This window comes from Paroedura picta, chromosome 8, assembly GCF_049243985.1.
Source record: "Paroedura picta isolate Pp20150507F chromosome 8, Ppicta_v3.0, whole genome shotgun sequence".
In the NCBI taxonomy this organism is placed as follows: domain Eukaryota; kingdom Metazoa; phylum Chordata; class Lepidosauria; order Squamata; family Gekkonidae; genus Paroedura; species Paroedura picta.
Window position 1 is genome coordinate 90,095,765 of NC_135376.1, and position 21,968 is coordinate 90,117,732.

At 45.7% G+C, this 21,968-nt stretch overlaps 1 protein-coding gene across 4 annotated transcripts in view; it reads right to left on the reverse strand.

Annotated features, from left to right (window-relative positions):
* NRG3 (neuregulin 3) overlaps nucleotides 1-21,968 on the reverse strand; it is an 805,324-nt gene that overhangs the window by 97,740 nt on the left and 685,616 nt on the right. For all 4 annotated transcript variants that reach the window (XM_077350812.1, XM_077350811.1, XM_077350814.1 and 1 more), the window contains exon 4: nucleotides 16,691-16,717. In XM_077350812.1, the coding sequence (XP_077206927.1) occupies nucleotides 16,691-16,717 (27 nt within the window). The remainder of the gene's footprint in view (nucleotides 1-16,690; nucleotides 16,718-21,968) is intronic.

Consider the following 21,968-nt stretch of genomic DNA (forward strand, 5'->3'; position numbering starts at 1 on the left):
TTAAGGGCGCGCCAGTGACAAACATGGCAATTCAGAAGAGCCCGATATGCTGTGCAGATAAAATGGCACTGTCTCATGTACGCTGCCTTCAAGATGCACACGTTTATCTTGACACAATACATATGTGAACACATGACCTTCTGTCAGGATTCAGCCTGTGGAGGCTGGTGAGGAGGAGGAAGAAGAACTACAGCCAAGCACCAGTCGAGAAGCCATGAGCAGGAGGGGGACACAGGGGAGTGGCAAACCTCTTGAGCAATGGTGGCAGAAGCAGAGATGAGATCTAAGTCTTATATGGAGAAGTGCCTGACTAGCTGTCCATTATAACCAAAGGCTGAGAGATACACCTGAGTCTTGGCAGGATTAGGACTGAAAGTCCTGGACTCCCTGAGTTAGTCTTAGCGGGTGCTGTACTTGTTCTCCAGCTAGGCCTGTTTGAGGCAGAGGTACACTGAGTGTTCAGTCTGGATGCAACAAGGGAGACTGCTGCCATTTCCATATCAGAACATCTGGACTCCCACCCAGCCTGATTACCTGCCTGTTCTTGACCCAGATTGCTCTCAGCTTTGCTAACTCCTGTCTGTCCTTGACTCTTGGAGCACTTTAGGATTATACTGCCTGTCTACCTGCCTGCAACCTTTGGACTGCCTCTTGACTTGCCTTTCTGCCTGCCTATGCCCAGTCAGGTAAAAGATAGCTCCTGACTCTGTTTTGATTTCTACTGCTGGCAGAAAAGCTGCACACATTCCTCTACCGTGCTGCTGGCTCACAGCCCAGTTGGGAACTCTGCCCACTCCAGGGTCAGGAAGGGCCAAGGCAAGCAAGTGTCTCCAGTCCAGCCCAGGTGACACGCTGAGTCTCCAGCCCCAACCAGGGACTGGCCATCACACTTCCCCTACACACAGTCCTATTATGTCCAGGCAGTCATAAGCAATGAAAGAGAAAAATGAATATATTCTGAACAGACATAAATAGGCCATTGAGGACAGGTATAAATTGTCAGGTAGTTACAAGTCAAATGTCCTTCTTTGATGGAACAGCTATTTCCGAATGGGACAGCAATTTCCTGAACACCCAAAGGAGGATGCCTCTTGAGGTCTTCTGAAGCACATTTTCCTCCAATAAAACAGGAAAGTCAGGATGGGCTACTGGTTTTGCAAAGGCACATTTGTAGAAGAAGCAACAGGTCACTGGGAAAGATATTAGTGTGCAGCATCTAAGGGATCCATGTTGAGAATCAATGCTCTAGAGTAGACCAGAGGTCACTAACCTCCTTGATGGATGGGTGCCTTTGTTATTCTGACACGGGATGGATTGCACAACCACAAAATGGCTGTGACTGCAGGTGGAGCCAATCACAAAATGTCTGGGAATTAACTTCTGTATAACTCTAACAGTAACTCTACAACATTTTAGGCAGGATACGTGTTTTAACAGGATGCCTTCTAAAATGAAAATACCATTTTAAAGATAGCTTCTACAGTACTCATAGCTTACCTTTAGTTATATGATCCTTGCTTTGGGGTGGTAGCCACTGCTGAAGTTACATTTTTAGAGATCTGCATGGCCAATGAGAAGCCATGCTGAATAAAAGCACCACGTGACCCCACCCACTTTTTAAAAACTCTTGATGGGCACCAGGAAAATGTATTGGTGGATGCCATGATGTCTACAGGATCCATGGTGAGAATCTCTACCCTACATCTTCAGGCCCTGGGAAAAATATATCCATATATCACCACCACAAAGACTTGGGGGCTGACCATCCTAAGGATCGAAAACAGGCTTTCTTAACCATGGTTTCATGAAACCCTTGGGTTTCTTGATGGCCTGGAAAGGTTTCTCAAATGGGTGGGAATTAATCATTTTTTTAAAAATAATGTGTTAAACATTTAGCAGTCACTATGACAGGATATGGTCCTGTAGACCTGTGCCCCCCTCTCAAAATGGCCAATGATGGGCTTAGAGGGGGAGGGGCTGCAGGTGGACATGTTCACAACTATGTTTCCCAACCATATTCACCATGATCGTGCCACTTTTGGGGATTCTGAAAGGCTGAAGAATGTTTCAGGGGTTTCTCAATGGTAAAAAAAAGTTGAGAAAGGCTGATCTAGAATAAATAAATTATGGTTTTAAATGATATATCTAAACTACAGTTTTAGGAAGTAAACCTTCCCTGAGTACATAAAAATGTTTCCAAGAGTACATTATGAAAATGAATGTTGCCATTAAAGGAAAGGCCAGTGTAGAGACAAAGTCTCCTTTATTAGGACTTCATTAACAGTCCATGAAGCAGAATCTTGTAGCAAGTAAGTAAGATGTCCTTTTGTGTCCCGGCGGCTGATGAAGTGGTGTAACACTCACTGTAGAACCCCAGTTTTTCAATGCTCGTATCATTATGTGGTGACCAGAGGTGCCGTTCCCACTACAAATGGTGCAAACCACTGAACACCCTTGTTGACATTGCAGCATTCATGAGCTTATTTTTCCTTGGGAATGACTCCTGATGAGAGCTTTCCCCAATGAGTATTTGTCACCTTCATGAAAACATTTGGCCCAACTGATAACCTTCATTTGTGGACATGCAGATGGAGAAGGAATGGGCGGAGAGGCACCACAGGAAAAAAAAAAGGCAAACTGGGGGAAAGAAGAAAGACAACTGATAAGAAGGGCAAAAGAGAACACATCACAGATGTACTTTCTAGGATTGCCAACCTCCAGGGGAGCTTAGAGATCTTGTGCTTTTACAGTTGATCTCCAGACTGCAGAGATCAATTCCCCTGGAGAAAATGGTTGTTTTGGATGGCCTTTCTCAAACCATTCTTCAGACTTTGAGAATTCCCAGAAGTGGTGCTGTCATGCCAAATATGGCTGGAAAGCATAAGTGTGTACTCACCCACCTAGGGTCCCCTCCCCTCCCTAACCCCTCCAGGCCTATCAGTGGCCACCTTGAGGAGGAGGCTGACATTATTATATCTGGTCATATCACCCAATACATATTTTTTAAAAATATATCAAAAGATAATTAACTCCCACTCACTAAGGAAACCCTTCCAGGGCTATCAAGAAACCCCAGGGGGTCATGAAACCTGGCTGAGATAGCCTGTTCTGTAGCACTGTACCTTGTTGAGGTCCCTCCCCTCCCCAAATTCATGCTTTCGAGGTTCCACCTCCAAAATTTCTAAGTATTCCCCAACCCAGAGCTAGAAACCCCAGTACAATTCAGTCCTCGTTCATATCCACCATTCTTATAGTCTCATGATAGCACATGCGGGGTGATCTCCTCTTGTTCTTTCAACAAGCTTTGGGGGTGATTTAGAATAAATATTGGTGACTTGCTCAAGGCCTCTCATCAGACTTAAAGATGTGCAGTTGAGGTTCTCTCATCCAAACTGTAGCTCCAAATGATCAACATACAGATTGCGAGGTACAGGCATTTGTTTCCATTTGCTTTGTATTCAGTAGAAGGATCTCTTCATAAGAACTGTGGGATTGCCTGGATAATACTGCCTTCTGGTATCTGACTCTTTGCTCAGTCAGTTCATGTTTAGGGATGGGACCTTGGTTTTGTGTGTGTGTGTGTGTGTGTGGGGGGGAAACAGGGGTCTAGGATTCCCCCATGTCTGTCAGCTGCATTGAGGAATCCAGGTGAGGCTACTAGCACCCTCCCTGCCCCCAGACAGCTTGGCCACTACGATCTGTGCAACACTCAACTCTAGACTGGATTTCTGTAACTCACACTACACTGGCCTACCCTTATCCTTGACCCAGAAACTCCAGATGGTACAGAACACAGCTTCTAGGGTCCTCACAAATAAACCTTGGGGGGCACATATCCACCCTGTGCTGAGGCAGCTACACCGGTTACCGGTCATGGTCCAGATCAAGTTCAAGGTTTTGGCTTTGATCTTTAAGGCCATTTGTGGTTTGGGGCCTGCCTATCTGAGGTACTGCTTGTCTGCTTATACCCACTGAAGGACACTTCATGAGTGCTAATCTCTTGGAGGTCACTGGCCCCAAGGAGGTATGTCTGGCCTTGACCAGGGCCAGGACCTTTTTGGTCCGGGCCCTGTCCTGGTGGAATGTGCTCCTGGAAGAGCTGAGGGCTCTGTTGGAGCTGTCACAATTTTGCAGGGCCTGTAAAATGGAGCTCTTCCAACAGGTCTTTGGTTGAGGTTAGTACTGGAACAATAGGTTTGATTTGCTATTAAAACCCGCACCTCTAGAGTGGTCTGGTTGAGGGACTAGGGAAGTTTGGTTGCCAATCTTGTGGCTTGTATGGGGTCTTACAGCCACAGGACTAGAACAGGGTTTTATATACAGAGTTTTAATGTTTGTAATTTAATTTGGGCAGAGGAACATTTGGCCAAATTAACTGTTTGGATTCAGTGGGTTGACCAGTTAAGGTAAGGTTAGAGTGATAAGTGATGCCCAAATATTTAAAATTTTTAACTTTTTGTTTTCTTTATTCCCCACAAATTCACTTAACTTGTTATGCCTGGAAGACCATATAACTGATTTACTGCTCAGCCTCAACCTATAAGTATGGACTGGTAATTCCCATTTCATTATGTTTGTGGAAGTGTGCGTGCAAGCTTACACCTTGAATAAGACTTTGTTGGTCTTATAGATGCCATTGGACTCAAACTTTGTTCTGCTTGATAGCTAGCCACCCATATTAGGCACAATTACTTTCTGCCTAAAGCAATATGTTAAAAGGGTATAAGTAACCAGGGTTTGTGAGATTGTGTACTGAGTTTGGCACCTTTTGGGGGGGGGGCTCTCCCAAGAGGTGAACTGGTAGAAATCTGTGTAACCTTACATAAGAGAACTGGAAAAATAGACTGGATCCATTAAGTAAAAAATTCATCATTCACAATACCAGAGTTAACATACCTAAATTAAAAGTGAGTAAAATTAAGACAAAAAGACTGTGTTTATCGTCTGTCCTCATCCCCTCCTTGAAGCCCCGGACTTCGTCCCACTGCCCACCCTCTCTCAACCCATACATGGGGAGGGGACCTACTACCGCAAATCACCCAGGAGTAGTGGGGACCACAGTGTGGTTAGGGTGTTGATTTAGCTGGTTAGGGTGTTGATTTAGCCTGGCCTTTTGTCCTGAAGTAACACAGATGCTTTTGCTTGACACCCCAAGGTCGATTTCCTGCTACTATCTTTTATGGCTCCTTCCCATCCTTTCACATTCCTTCCCCTCCCTTTCTTCCATGACCTGTAGTTCCCAGACCTTCCTGTCCTTTGATTGCTAAATGATTATCTCTATATATGACAAGAGCCTCTTGTGGCGCAGAGTGGTAAGGCAGTGACACACTGTTTGAAGCTCTGCCCATGAGGCTGGGAGTTCAATCCCAGCAGCCGGCTCAAGGTTGACTCAGCCTTCCATCCTTCCAAGGTCGGTAAAATGAGTACCCAGCTTGCTGCTGGGGGGTAAATGGTAATGACTGGGGAAGGCACTGGCAAACCACCCCGTATTGAGTCTGCCATGAAAACGCTAGAGGGCGTCACCCCAAGGGTCAGACATGACCTGGTGCTTGCACAGGGGATACCTTTTAATATTTTGACTGCTTTGAACTGTGCCTGGTTCGAGTTCCCAAGGGGGGGGGGGGAGCCCCTATATTGTTCACCCTATGCTTTGTAATTGAGTCTTGACTATGCTTTCAATGTAGATGTTTGCATTTTCTTAATAAAGAAACTTTAATTCCATGAGTTTACTTATTTAGAAATTGAAGTCTCTCACACTGGCAAAGCTACTTGTAAAAGCAGGAAGACTCGTACAAAGGGGTAAAGAAAAAAATAATCCCTATAGGAAATGAACAGCACATATTCAAAGTCCCCACCCTGCACAAATGCTTGCAGTTGTAATATAACATTTAGCCCAGATATATAAGAGACTCAGGGAGATAGATAAAGACCTCTCAGGTTGCTGCTCTTTTAGGTTTGTTTAAAAAGCTGAGTTTGTTATGCATGACCTTTTAGGTGTTTAATTACAACAGCACACTTGGGTTCTTTTCACACATCTACAAAATCTATCCTGGATAAACCTCTTACAGGCTTTTCCCCAGAACATCCTTCATGGCACGAAAAAGGAGAAAGCCAAGAAGAAAATGGAAATTAAGCTAGCAGCATAATGAGTCTGTTTCCTGATCATTCCAGAATTCACTCAAACTTAAAGCACAGGTGCTGAGATGGGAGTGAAGCAAAAATAATTCTTGGAAACAAGGCAGGGCTGGCATTTGGATGGGAAAGAGGAAGGAAAGGGACAGCGGTAGAAGAAGAAGAAGAAGAAGAAGAAGAAGAAGAAGAAGAAGAAGAAGAAGAAGAAGAAGAAGAAGAGTTGGTTCTTATATGCTGCTTTTCTCTACCCTAAAGAGTCTCAAAGCAGCTTACAGTCACCTTCTCTTTCCTTTCCCCACAACAGACCCCCTGTGAGGTAGGTGAGGCTGAAAGCCCTGGTATTACTGCTTGGTCAGAACAGCTTTATCAGTGCTGTGATGAGCCCAAGGTCACCCAGTTGGTTGCATGTGGGGGAGTGAGGAATCCACACTCCTAACCACTACACCAAGCTGGCTCTAGAAAATAGTGCCATTCGGATCCAGCAATCCTTGTGTTAGGCAAAACTAGAACAGAGAGACAAAGAATTCAGCTGTCTCCTTCGAAGCAGGGCTGAAACCCTTGCAAAAAAGATGGCAGATGAGTGGCAGGGATAGGGAAAGCAGATAAGATCACACATGCTCAGACAAAGGGACCTTCAGGACCAGATTGGGAGAGGGGGAGTGTCTCCAAGTGCAGACTCCAATCAGAGATGGACATGCTCTTGTCTTAGCTCACCTCCATCCATTTTTACTTCTCCACTGCAGTATTAGCCATTGGGCATTGGGGTGGTAAGCTCCTCCAGACTGGGAGATACCTGGACATTTGGGGGGGTGGGTTGGAATCTGTAGAGGTTGGGGCTTGGGGAGGGACCTCAGCAGGGTATAATGCCATAGAGTCAATCTTCCAAAGAAGGGGAATTGATCTTTAGAGGTCAGGCTTTCTCAACCCTGGAGTTTCTTGATGGTCCTGGAAGGGTTTCCTGAATGGTTAATTATTTTTAATATATGTTTAAAATTTGTTAAACATTCTTTGGGTGATATGATCATATATGGTAATGCTGGCCTGCCCTCCCCTCCCAAGATTTCCAATGATGGGCCTGGAGGGGGTGAGAAGGGGAAGGACTCCATATTCTGCAAAATTGCACCTCTTCTGCAGCTTCTCAAATACTGAAGAATGCTTCAGGGGTTTCTCAGTGGTAAAAAAGTTGAGGAAAACTGCTACAGGGGAACAGATATTCTAGAGGATGCAGATTTTCAGGGCAAACATGGAGAGGTTAGCAACCGTATCAGGCATTCCAGGAATAATAATTTACAAGCTATACGTGTGGATAAGTAAGAGAGTCATCCTGGTGCATTCTAGGGAATGAAGGAATGAAGAATATTGAAGAGAGGACTTGGCAAGAATTCATTCCTCTCTTGGCTGCCTTTAGCCTATTCATTCACACTGGCTCACTGAATTCAGTAGTCCCATAGCCTTTTCTTCATCTTCTTTGCCTCCTATAATTGCCAGGTTACATCACAATGATCAAACAGTTCAAGGGGGCAACCATGCTGACCTTCAGTAGAAGAACAAGATTTTATTCCACTAGCACCTTAGATACCAACAAGAATTTTGAGTCAGAGTTCCCTACCTGACAAAGAGAGCTTTGACGATCCAAGCTTGCAGCCCAAGAATCTGTTGGGGTCCTAAGGTGCTACTGGACTTGAATAATAAAATGCTGGCAGAAACGACAGCAGGCAGAATTCTCTTTTCTGTACAATTCTTTAAATTTTAGTAGCCCTTTAATTTAATGCCATCTTAGCCCAGGGTTTTTCTCCACATGTTGTCTGCTCTGCTTGGCTACCACAGATGAACAGAGCTGTAGACAAACTGGAGTGTGCCCAGAAGAGGGCAACAAAGATAGTGAGGAGTTTGGAGACCAAGAAGTATGAAGAAAGGTTGGGGGAGCTTGGTCTGTTTAGTCTGGAGAGGAGATGACTTTGAGGGGATCTGATAACCATCTTCAAGGATTTAAAAGGGTGCCATATAGAGAATGGAGCAGAATTGTTCTCTCTTGCCCCAGAGGGACAGACCAGAACGAATGGGATGAAATTAATGCAAAAGAAATTCTGTCAAAACATCTGGAAGAAGTTCCTGACAAAATGGTTTCTCAATGGAACAGGCTTCCTTGGGAGGCGGTAGGTTCTCCATCTTTGGAAATTTTAAATGGAGGCTGAATAGCCATCTGACGGAGAGGCTGATTCTGTGAAGGTCCAAGGGGGGTGGCAGGTTACAGTGGATGAGCGAGAGGGTTATGAGTGTCCTGCATAGTGCAGGGGGTTGGACTATATGATCCAGGAGTTCCCTTACAACTCTATTATTCTATGATTCTCTGTGTGTGAGTGAGGAGGGGGAGATAATTCCAATGATTTTTTTTCCTACATGGCATTAATAATATTTAAATAAACCTAAAGAAAGATTTATATGTGGTGAGCCCAATTTCAATAAACCTTACAAAGGAAAAAAAAGACAATTGGCAGACATGCTTGCCAAAGCACTGTATTGATGCGGCTGCAGTATTGAGCCTGGAGTCACGCATGGGCTGTTTTTATGTTTTTGCTCTAATAAAATTGTTTATGGTTGCCGTTGTTGACACTGCTGTGGTCACACAGACAGAAGAATGAGCCTTCAGAATAATTATCACATTCAGGCTGGCATTGCAGTGTTCCTGGTTCTTCTATGAGGACTTAAGAGCTGAATTCCACCCTTTATTGGCTTAGAAAGGAGAGGAAATATGACTGAGTAGGGAAGGTTTGATGCTAATGACAGCCTGAGATGCAATCTTCACCTTCCTGACTGCAGACTGCATCTTTATGAAGTTATAAGATTAAAAAGAGAATGTTCACAAGCATACTTTTGACACAGCACAGATTGAGCAATGGGTTCAAATGAAATGGGTAAAATAAAATCCCTCTGTCCCCCTCTCTATACATGCTCTTTCAGATGTTATAATATAGTAATGGCTCCTTGGCTTAGGATGTTATAGATCTCTACAAAGTTTCCATTACCTTGCAGCTCCCTCTAGCCATTCTGCTCAGCACATCATCAATGAATGCCTCCTCCAGACCTCAGTTAAGAGTTCTGTCTTCTCCAATGGACCAAAAAGAGCTTCCTCCTTGCTCCCCTGAGTTTTATCACGTATTTCTCCTCCAATCACTGACCAGGCCAGGCTGGGTTAATGAGGGATTGCCTGGAGATCTCTAGTTTCTTCTTTCCTGAAGTCTCTCTATTATTCAATTTACTGAAAACTCTGTTACTGGCTTCGAGAGGGGGGAAGCTCGACCATCACAACATCTAGACCTTATTCCATTGTACCCCTCCCTTCAATATGAATGCTAAGCATTGATTCTATGGCACTGTACCCCACTCAGGTCTCTGACCTCTCTAGGCTCATTCCCCTAATCTTCAAGAGTTTCTTAATCTGGAAATGGGGCCCTGTCCCTTCATCTTCCATGGGTAGCCAGGGGGTATCTGGCAACCCTAACTGCTGCATCAAAACATCTGTAAGGTAGAAGTCCTCTGCTGTAAGTTCCTTTTGCGTATTGATTATTAACAGTCTGAAAGGTTTCATGTCATTTTATTTTAATTATCTAATAAAAACAATCTGAAGAAGTTAACAGTGATTCATGGAAACTGCTACTTTGCCACAGATTTCGCTAGTGCTACTGGACTCTTTTATGTTGAAGGAAGGAAGGAAGGAAGGAAGGAAGGAAGGAAGGAAGGAAGGAAGGAAGGAAGGAAGGAAGGAAGGAAGGAAGGAAGGAAGGAAGGAAGGAAGGGGGTTAAAAGAACGGAGAGATGGAGGAAGGAAAGGGAAGGAGGGAAGGAATGGCCTATGTTTGTTTTATCTCATCATATCTAAGAAGCTAAGCAGGGTTAGCATGAGTTAGTACTTGGACAGAAGACCACCAAGGTCGTTCATGGTCCCTACGCAGAAACAGGAAACAGCAAACTCTGTTCCTGTCTGGTCTTGAAAAGCCCATAAGTTAGCTGCAGCTTGACAACCCTTTACACACAGAGGACACAGCTAAGGTTGCCAGCTTGCAGATCCATTGAAATTACAACTGAGATCACCTGGAGAAAATGGCCACTTCACAAGGTTGGTTCCATGGCAGGGATGCTCAAATTGTGGCTCTCCAGATGTCCATGGACTACAACTACCATGAGACCCTAACAGCACGGCCAGTTGTCAGGGTATCATGGTAATTGCAGTCCATGGACATCTGGAGAGCAATAGTTTACCTACCCGTGCTCTATGGCATCACACCTGCTGAAATCCCTTCCCTCCCCAAACACCAGGCTCTGCCTTCCAAATCTCCAGATATTTCCCACCCCAGAGCAGGCAGCCCTAGGCAGAGCCTCGATCCCACAACAGGAAATTGTCCCGCTTCCATATGTCTATGAAATGTCTCACAAAAGCTAGGGTCCATACCCTTCCAAATGCTCCGACTTCCCGACTCAGGGTTTCACTGCTATTTGTTCTGATTTTTACAAGGCTCCCTCCTGACAATGCATTATTTCCCAGCACCACTTACCAAACTGAAGAAGAAGCCTGCCGAAACAATATGGGGGTAAGTGACAGGATCACTTGAGCGTCTTTGCCAGGAAATTTCAGCTGACTCTGTGCCTCGCACCTTTCAAGCGTTTTCAAAAGGGATTAGGCAAGCTGTCTGGCAGAAATGACAAGTTTGTGTTTGCTTAACCCACTGAGGTTCCTCTTTGGGGAAAAAAAATGCTCCATTAGCTGATGGGCATTTGCTGACATGCGAGGTTTCGACCTCCCAAACGCAGCCTCTCTCCCGCTGGCTGGCAGGCCTTGTACAGGTTAAGTATCAAAACCAGGAGGATGCGTAACTTTTAGCCTTTAGCGTCTGAGCTTCAGCGATGTCTCCCTGACACATGCGGCATGTCTCAACAGAGGTCCGGCAGTTTCGGAAGTGGTTTTGACGGCGTTCTTCCAGCAGGCTTTGGGTTGAGGCCAAGGGCTGCACTTTTACTGGCTGAATGTATGTCCCCACCCACCCCCTTGCCTAGTCCCTACTCTTGTCACTTGTGCCTGGTTGAAATTTGTGAGTTGGGGGGAGATATATTAAGGGAGCATGCTTTGGGTTATTGTTATATAATGTTAATGTTTTAATGAGACTATTATATGGATCTGTGAATCTGTTGTAAGCTACCCTGAGATTGTTTGGAGAGAGACAGCCTAGACACCCAGTAAATTAAACAAGCAAACAAATAACCTTTAATTATGAGTAATCTCAGTCTGGGTCTTGCATATCTAAGGGACCGCCTCTCCCAATATACTTCCAGTGAGCTCTAAGATCGACACATGCAAATCTGCCGGTGTTTCCTGGTTCTAAAGAACAGTGATTGGCTACAGCTAAGCCCAGGGCCTTTTTGGCCCTGGCCCCAACCTGGTGAAATATGCTGCTGGCAGAGATATGCGCCCTGACAGAACTATCATTTATAACAGTGGCCCCCAACCTTTTTATCACTGGGGACCGGTCAACATTTGACAATTTTACTGAGGTCAGGGGGGGGGTAGTCTTTTGCCGAGGGACGTTGCCGCCGCCTGAGCCCCTGCTCTGCTTTCTTTCCTGCTGGCGCCCCTGACTTCCCATTGCCCACTGGGGGGTGCTGCCAGCAGCAGCTGCACAGTGCCACGCCGAGGGGGAGCCCCAGCAATGTCAGCTGCAAGAGAGCACCAAAGGTGAGCTGGCAGCAGAGTGGTAGGGCAACCCCTGAGGCAGCAGCTGGGAAGGAGGATGAGGAGGAGCCGCAGCCCAGTAGCAACTGATCTACGGACCGGTCCCGGTCTCCGGACTGGGGGTTGGGGACCACTGATTTATAAGATAGTTACCTTTATGGACCTTTGATATTAATAGACCCAAATTATATGGCTTAAAATATAAAGTATAAGGTATATAAAATATAAGAATTAGGTAGTGGATTGAAGACTTTGTTTGTATCCCTGGGGGGGGGGACAATTCAGAAATAAGTTTACTGAGGAAGTAAAATACGAAAACGAGGTTTTATACCTAGGAACTCGTTCTGAATAAAGCTTTTTGCCATTGCCAGCTTGGACACTTCTTTCTGTTTATTTACCCAGATATACTGAGACGGATCATTGAGAAGAATTTTTACTATTATTTATTATTATAGTTTTTATATTCTGATGTTAACCCCGTTGTAGAAATACATACACACTGCCTTGAGCCTGGATGCCAAACTGGCTCTCGGTGGGTCGTAAAGGTGCCACTGGACTCTCATTTTTGTTTTGTTGTGCTGCTTCATACCAACATGGCTACCCACTTGAATCTATCTTTTACATATATATATATATATTACTATGACTGAACCAGGTTTTTGAAATGATCGGAGAACGATGGGGGACGGGGCACTGGAATGCAAATATTTGACAGTGAGAGTATATGCAATGAATGAAAAAGCCATGGGTGATTCAAATTCAGTTTGACCAATTTATGCATGAATCAGCTGAACTGAACCCAAATTGGTCTTAAAGGTGTCACTGAATTCGGATTTTTTTTTTTTTTGGTAAAAGGTTAGGGATAAACACAAATGTAGAAAAATATAATGTATTATTACTCAAAAATGTTTAAAAACCACAAAAGAATTTCTGTTTGGCACGCAAAAGATCTCAATGATTACACCAGGAATGCCAATCAGTTTATAGTTTTTCAGCATTTTTGAGCTCTATCAATTAATTGTGTATTTCCCCCCACATTTGGTTCTATCCCTAACCTTTTTGGTTCTCGCCTGTTTTCCAGGTTGGGCTTTTGTTTCCCTTTATGTTATTTGTTGCAACTTGTTGCAAATACATCTGCAGAACTAGCCTGCTGTAGGCTGTTCGAGAGTCCAAGTCCTACGAGACTGGAATGAGGCTGCTGCCTTGCTTCCCAGTAGGCATGCATCTCACTCTGAGCAAGTTTTATTCCTTAGTTTATATAGGTATTTCTGCCTACCCCAGCAGGTGAACTGACTGAAATCTAGGTGAAATGAAGAGTAAATCAAAGGAACCAGGGGTAAAGAGTCAGTTTCAATAATGCTAGTGGCTGAAGTAAAGTTCATTTCCCAAAATGTAAGCCCTTTGCACATGATTGTTATGGGGAATACAGCTATGGAAACCCACAAAAATAATTCTGATTGCAACTAGTAATGGTAAAATAATGCCCTCTAGAACAGTGGTCCCCAACCTTATTATCACCGGGGTCTGGTCAACGCTTGACAATTTTGCTGAGGCCCGGGGAGGGGTAGTCTTTTGCCGAGGGACGTCGCCACTGTCTGAGCCCCTGCTCCACTTGCTTTCCTGCCGGCACCCCTGACTTCCCACCACCCACTGGGGGGGGGGGTGCTGCCAGCAGCAGCTGCGCACTGCCACACCGAGGGGGAGCCCCAGTCATGGCAGCTGCCGGAGAGCAATAAAGGTGAGCCGGCAGCAGAGTAGCCGGGCAGCCCCTGAGGCAGCAGCTGCAGAGGACAAGGAGCTGCGGCCCGGTACCGACTGATCCGTGGACTGGTACTGGTCTCTGGACCGGGGGTTGGGGACAGCTGCTCTAGAGCACTAAACATTGATCTCTTTAATAGTGCTTCCAAATGCTTCAATTGCTCAAGCCATTTGCTTGGTTCACTATTATAGGATGTTGCATACTGGCTGAAAGAACACTGATAGATTCCCCTGAAGAAGCCTGTTGGTGAAATATTATTACTCAGCTAAAAATTCCCTACATATCTTTAAACAGCCCGTGGCGCCACGGGCGCCACGGACTAAATAATTCGTTAAGCCCCCTTGAGGTGGGCTTTGTCCGTGATGAGGAAGGGTCCGGGTTGGACCCTTCCTCACGACAGACAATCGGAGGGACCAATCGGCAGGCGCTTCGCGCCTGCCGATTGGTCCCTCCGATTCCCAGCCTGAGCAACTGCGAGCCGCGCGTAGCTTGCTCCCGGCCTGACGCGGGAAGCGCCTCTCGCCGCGTCAGGCCGCCGCCCCAGGGAGCCCCCGGCAGTCGCGCGAAGCGCGGCTGCTGGGAGATCCCTGCCTGGCGGACTGACGCGGCGAGAGGCGGGAAGCGCCTCTCGCCGCGTCAGGCCGCCGCCCGAGGGAGCCCCCAGCAGTCGCGCGAAGCGCGGCTGCCGGGGGTTCCCTGCCTGGCGGACTGATGCGGTGAGAGGCGCTTCGCGCCTCTCGCCGCGTCAGCCCGCCGCCCGAGGGAGCCTGCCTACCTGCTGCCTACAAAAGCCTGCTGCCGCCGCCGCCACCGACGACAACGCCGACCAGCCCGCCGCCGGTGAGTCCTAGCGCCCGCTGCATTTCCCTGCAGCGGGCTTGCTTACTAGTTATATATATATACACACACACACTTTATATATGTATTTGCTCTCTCTTTTTGTTCTACTTGAATATTTTGCACGCACACACACATGCACGTATGTGCACACACACACAAACGTATGCACACATGCACATTTCATATTCCAGTCCAACATTTTGTGTCACACAGTGGTCAAAGCCAAGGGGCCATCAGGAGGTCTACCAGCAGGGCCAGAACTCCCGAAGCCCTCCCACTGGAGCCCCCCAAGCACCAAGAATCAAAAGCATCACTGCCCCTGACATAAGAGAAGTCATGTTGAATCAGGCCAATGGCCAACCCAGTCCAATACTCTGTGTAATACAGTGGCCAAAATCCAGGGGCCATCAAGAAGTCCACCAGCAGGGCCAGGACTCCAGAAGCCCTCCCACTGTGGCCCTCTAAGCACCAAGCATAATCTCAGAAGCCAATTGGTTGCCTATATTTTGAATCATCTCTCTGTGTGAGTGAATGAATGAGGTTTCCAATAATCGCAGAGTCACTTGGACCGTTTATGCACTGGGAACTTCACTGCCCCACTCCCCATGCAGGAACACAGATCGGGTTCGGATGAGGTGCACTGGGCCAAATGCTCCCCCATGTGGGTGCAGGAAGAGGGGTGGGGGAACCTGCCACAACTAAAACTCCAGCCTACAGCTCGGCATGAAACTTCCAGTGCATAAACGGTCTTGTAGAGTATTGGGATTTTTCCTGCTGGATGGAAGAGGCAAGAAGCTTTGCCAGCTCTGGATCCATTTCATGTACTTTGGACCTCTACCTGCCTCACACCCTTAACACTGCAGAAGCCCTCAGGTGCAACCACATCATAATGGGAAGACTCACACTTATGTCTAATTTGTGCTACTTCCCTCCTGTCATGCAAAGAACAAGGCAGTCTTTTCCTTCCATTGCTCAACTTCTGGACAAGTCTCAATAGCAGTCAATGGCATTGACCAAATATCCTTCATTCCAGTCCAAAGATGGGCCCTCTTCAAAATCAGATGCTATCAGCATACCAGAACCATGCAAGAGGCATGATCTGAAAACATCCTTAGGTCCACCTCCTATAATAAAATGCTTCATTTCAGATTCCGAAAGGATGTTCTTCAAAAGGCTATTTTAGGGCTCAAATGACACTATGCAATTGTCTATGGATCTTTCCTCCACATCTTGAACACCTTTAGCTAAGTTGTATCAAAAATAGGCTGTTTAATGTAGGGTTGCCAGCTCTGGGGGGGGGGGGGAAGTACCTGGCAATTTTGGGGGTTGAGCCTATGGAGGGTGGGGTTTCAGGAGGGAAGGAAGCATATAATACCATACAGTCCTCCCTCCAAAGCAGCCATTTTATCCAGGAGATCTGATCATGGCCATTCAGAGATCAATTTGAATAATGGGAGATCTCTGGGTACCACCTGGAGGTTGGCAACCCTCTTTTAAGCCTTTCCCACCCAGCACCCTTCTTCAGTTCAGGATCAGACTCCAAAAGTAGCTTTTTTCATTCGACAGCAGGGGGAACAATCTGAGCTGTGTATCTTCCCTGCCTGTTCCCATCAACAGGCGAATGAACATGCCCTACAAAGAGGGTCGTTTTTCAGCTGAAAAATGACAGGAGACAAAAGGACCCAGCAGCTTCCCCTCCGCCCCATCTACCTTTACTCTCATATTCCAAAACACACCAGGTAATGTTGTGGCTCAGATGCAGAGCATCTGCTCTGCATACAGAAGGTTCCAGGTTCAATCCCTTTCACCTCCAGTTAGTTGGCAATATGAAAGCCCTTGACAGGAGACCTTGAGCTGCTTCTGGACCAGAGTTGATAATACTGAGAGAGTGCTCCAAGGTCTGACTTGGTAGAAGGCGGCTCCCCCTGTTACTACATCCAGACAGGGATTACTCTGGATTTTTGTTAAAAAGGAAACATGAAAGAGAGAAGGATGGAATTCTCCATATGGTTCAACCCCAGATGTCTGCCAGATACAGAACAGCAGCTGGCTTTCATAAAATTTCCGTATAAGTAAAAGCTCTCAAAAAGGGAAGCTCTTTTCATGGAAAGCATTTTGGCATCTCACACCTCTTTACAGAGCCTGAACGCAAAAGCTGTTTGGCAATATTAATGTTTTAAAAAGCAGCCAATTTGAACAGGGAAGTGAAAGAAGGGAAACAAACCAACACTTACCCATGAATTCAATTCCTAGATGGTCAGCTGCACCAATGGAAACATGCAAAGGAAGGAGAGAAGAAAAGGAAGAAAACGTTAGTACAGAGCTGGTTAAAACTGAAATCAACAATGACACCCCTAAAGATCCTTGAATTGGCTCTGGTGCTATAGGCCCTGCAAACCTTAAACCATGCCTGAATTGACTTACAATGCTGAATTTTGTGTGGACTGTCCAAAATAACAGTTACTCCAAAATAAAATCTGAAGATGTGACATTGAATAAGAAGAAGAGTTGGTTCTTATATGCCGGTTTTCCCTACCCAAAGGGGGCTCAAAGCGGCTTACAGTCGCCTTCCCATTCCTCTCCCCACAACAGACACCCTGTGGGGTGGGTGAGACTGAGAGAGCGCTGATATCACTGCCCAGTCAGAACAGTTTTATCAGTGCCGTGGCGAGCCCAAGGTCACCCAGCTGGTCGCATGTGGGGGAGCGCAGAATCGAACCTGGCATGCCAGATTAGAAGTGCGCACTCCTAACCACTACACCAAACTGGCATATCTCTCCCACAAAGCAGGTGGTTCAAATTATTATGGCACTTCTACACTATGTCTAAAATATGTAATATACAAGGTTTTCTGGAAAACTCTGAACATTGTACATTTGCACATATCTCCTGAAAAAGTAGGTTATGCAAAGCTGACCACTAAATATGAATTTAGTCCTAAAATATGAAAATCAGCTACAAAACTAGGCAGCCAAATTCCAGCCAGATGAATGACACTTGATACACGTGTACCCCCCAAAAAACTTGATTATTGGGGGATGGGGTAAAAATATAACACTGTGTTCTTAGTGCCCAGGGGGCAACAGTGGGAGGACCTCTGGCTCCACTGGTGGACTTCCTGATGGCCCCTGAGTTTTTGCCACTAGGTGCCACAGATTGTTGGACTGGATAAGCCATTAGCCTGATCCCACATGAATTCTCTTATGTTATTATGATCTTATTCCTCTATCCAAATGAAGGACATTTCCCTTCCATTGCTCAAGATGCCTCCATGACACAGCAAAAGGTAAAATTAGGAATTTGCATTCCTTGAATCTAGTGCCAACTAGTTTGCTATAGGTATATAGCTACAATTTCTTGACATGTCCCCCCAAAATGGCAGCTGTCCATATCATTTCATGGTGCATATTGGGGTTACCAACTTCCAGGTAAAGTCTGGAGATCTCCTGAAACTACAGTTGATCTCCAGACATCAGAAATCCATTCCCCTGAAGCAACTGGCTGCTTTGTTGACTCCATGGCATTGTATCCTGCTGAGATCATTCCTCAGGCTTTATCCACAAATCTCCAGGTACTTCGCAACCCGAGTTGACGACCCTATGCATGTACCATCTTTGAGTATATTCTATGCATTATCTCCTTAAAGTCTCCCCAGCTTCCCAGCTATTTCTGCAAGAATTTATACCGGTAGGCAAATCAATATTGCTTTGAAAAGCCTTGTTTCCATCCTAGCAACAGTGTGGCAGGGACATGAGTTAAAGTGGTCTTGAAACATCAGGAATGAAGAGTACATCATGAGAGCAACAACAACGACACTGAAAAGCCACTCTTCACAAATGTTTTGCACAATAGTTCAGCAATGTGCAGGTACTTCGGAACGTTCTGTACTTTCCCGCGCAACTAAAAATAAACAAGGCAGACCTTCAGAACTCTGAACACTGATCGCTGGAGCTTTACTAGGAAATTATTGAAAGGACAATATTGCTTATGTTTCGAAAGCAATTGTTCCGGGTTGAACCACAAGCCTTTGTGAGCAAACAACTGCTCCAGGAAGATTGTGAGGGCCCAGTTTCCTGGGAAGGTTGCCGGTCAGGCCTAAAAGCTGTACGGGGACCCATTTAATAACAGCCCACTTAATCTCCCATAACAGGAAAGGCCACATCTGTTTGGGGTAACAGGGAAAGTGAAAAGACAGGGGCACTTAACCTTTCCCTCTGTACAAAATTACCGTGCCAGCAACTCCTCCATCCATTTCAGAATGTCAAACACCTGCTCATAATTCAGAACATTTAATTCTGCCAGAGGATGTAGTGATGGCCATAGGCTACAGCTGCCAGTATTTTCTAGGAACTGGTAGGGGATACTTATTGACAGGAAAAGTAGGCCCAGGGCTGTGCTGCCAGTGATGTCACTTCCAATATGCACGGGAAGTGACACCTTCGCGTTGCCAGTAATGCAGGGATACTCTAGTATTTTGGGGGGGGGGGGGGGCTACAGTAGAAGTCATTTTTACCATGGGATTTTTGCCCAAATACTAGAGTGTCTAGAGTTGCCAAGTCCACTGGTCTGGGTGGGGGTCCCCAGCTTTGTGGACGCACTTTGCCTCCCCAAACTTACCCCAAACTGGAAGAATGCTCAAAGTGACGTCAGCATGCCAGGGTCATGGGGAAGGTGATACTTTGAATTTTGGTCAGAATGCTATGGTTAGAACCAAATACTACCATAGAGTTTTGCTCCAAAACTAGATCATCGCCCCCTGGCATCCTTGACATTGACAATGTGCCCGCATCATTTCCAAAAATTATATGGATCTGTGAATCTGTTGTAAGCTGCCCTGAGACTGTTTGGAGAGGGGCAGCCTAGACACCCAGTAAATTAAACAAACAAACAACCTTTAATTATGAATAATCTCAGTCTGGGTCTTGCATATCTAAGGGACCGCCTCTCCCAATATACTTCCAGTGAGCTCTAAGATCTACAAATGAAAATACTACCATAGAGTTTTGCTCCAAAACTAGATCATCGCCCCCTGGCATCCTTGACATTGACAATGTGCCCGCATCATTTCCAAAAATTCTCCTTCAGCTTAACTGAACTAGTGCAGGATAAAATGGAGGACAGGGTTGCCATTGGAAAGAAAGGTGGGGCATAAACATAGTAAACAAACCAATGGAAATTAACATTTGGGAGTGATGGTGGAATATTTGGCAGAAACTGATGGAATGACTTGACTATCACAGGAAAGAAGAAGCAAAAGAAGAAGCAGAAGAACTGGTTTCTTGAACCCTGCTTTTTACTGCCCGAAGGAGTCCCAGAGCAGCTTACAATCACCTCTTCTAATATTCCTAATGGCACATGGCTATGCCTAACTTCCTTTGGATTATGTCCCATGTCTACGCAGATTCTCATGCACACATCCATGAAATCTCTCAGTTTCAAAATAACAAGAACACAGTAAGATGTTAGCAAAGATCATAAGGTACAATGTGGCCGATTCTGCACTGGCGCCACCACTCCAGACCACCAGCAGTGGATTTCTGCATCCCAACGATACAGCCAAGGCAGACAGGTTCTGCCATACAAGGGGGTGGGGTGGTGGGGGAGCTATTTGCAGGAAGATGGCATTGCATTAAAATGCAATCCCACCTTCCTGAAAACAAACAAATAAGCCCTATTGAGCCCCGCGGTGCTGTGAAGTGCTGCGGAGCTGACTGGGACATTTTTAGTTCCTGCCAGAACAACTTAGGCATGGAGGAGATGGTTTCAGATGGTGCCTGTGGTGACAAAGGAATGTGGAAAATATCCACGTTCCCTTATTGCGGGGCACCGGAGCCCCAAACTGTGCCAGACCTGGGATAGGGCTGGTCCAGCACCGACATCAGGTGGAAGCAAGGATAAGCCCTGCTGCCTTACAAGTGCCTGCCTGGCCTTTTCTCCTCATGCAGAATCGGTCTGTGAGAGTTTTCTTATTATTCATTTATTACTGTCCATTTGGAATCTGCCGCATTTCTTTACACCACACAGGTGAAGCGATAGTGTAATACTGTGTGATGATAGACTGCATTGCTGTGAGATGTCTGCCATAGATAACCTCTGCTCTTAGCCGTACAATGTTTACTCTTCTTCTTTTCTGGCAAACCTGACTGTGATGCCAATAGCTCCGCTTCCCTTTGAAAAATGACTGCTGAGATCAAACCTAGTTATCTGATCTCCAAGGAGCGAGAAGTTCAGACATAAAACAAGATCAATGTCCTTTTTGTAAAAAGTGTATGCAAAACCACTGAAAAAGAAGAGCAACTGCCCCCCCCTCAAAAAAAAAAAACCTGGGTCAAACAAGTTACATAAACAATGACCTTGTCCCCCTGGCGTGGAGACCTGCTGTACTGTTCAAGAGACAACTGATCTAAAATCACTCTAATCAGTCTATGGGTTCAGTAGACACAGACTACAAGTTCATTGAAAACACAGCTCTTTTATCGACTCCGAACACCGACCAAAATACCAGACAGGGAACGTAGGAACAACACAAACTTATATACTGTTTCGCTAGCCTGCCAGAGAACCTGAATGGTCCTTAACAGGAGCAGTTCATTGGTCCATGAATTCATGTAAGTAGAGCCTCTGATTGGTTGAATTACAATCCTTCATTTGCATAGTGGTTGACATAAATCATAGAACCATAGAATCATAGAGTTTGAATGGACCTCCTGGGTCATCTAGTCCAACCCCCTGCACTATGCAGGACACTCACAACCCTATCATTCACCCACTGTAACCTGCCACCCCCTTGAGCCTTCACAGAATCAGCCTCTCCATCAGATGGCTATCCAGCCTCTGTTTAAAAATCGCCAAAGATGGAAAACCCGCCACCTCTTCTTCCTGATGTTTAGATGGAATTTCTTTTGAATTAATTTCATCCCATTGGTTCTGGTCCATCCCTCCGGGGCAAGAGAGAACAACTCTGCTTCATCCTCTACATGGCAGCCTTTTAAATACTTGAAGATGGTTATCAGATCCCATCTCAGTTGTTTCCTCTCCAGGCTAAAAAGACGAAGCTCCTCCAACCTTTCCTCATATGTTTTCATCTCCAAATCCCTTGCCACCTTTGTTGCCCTCCTCTGGACACACTCCAGTTTGTCTACATTAGCACTATTACATACATAACACACTCCATTTACTCTGACATGAAATTTTGCTGAGTGATCTTGATCCCATCTTGTCCCTCAGTTTCAACCTGCCTTACCATACAAGGTGCTTGGGAACTAGGGATGCTAACCGCCACGTGGGACCTGGGCATCCCCTGGGCATACAGCTCATTTCCAGGTTACAGAGATCAGTGCCCCTGAAATAAATGGTTACTTTGGAAGGTAGACTCCATGGTGTTATATCCTGAAATCCCTGCCCTCTCCAAGCCCCACCATCCCCAGGTTTCATACCCCAAATTTCCAGATCTGGAATTGTCAATCCTTTGTATATATTTTGTTTCTGTTTTAATTGTTGTGATAGGCCCAT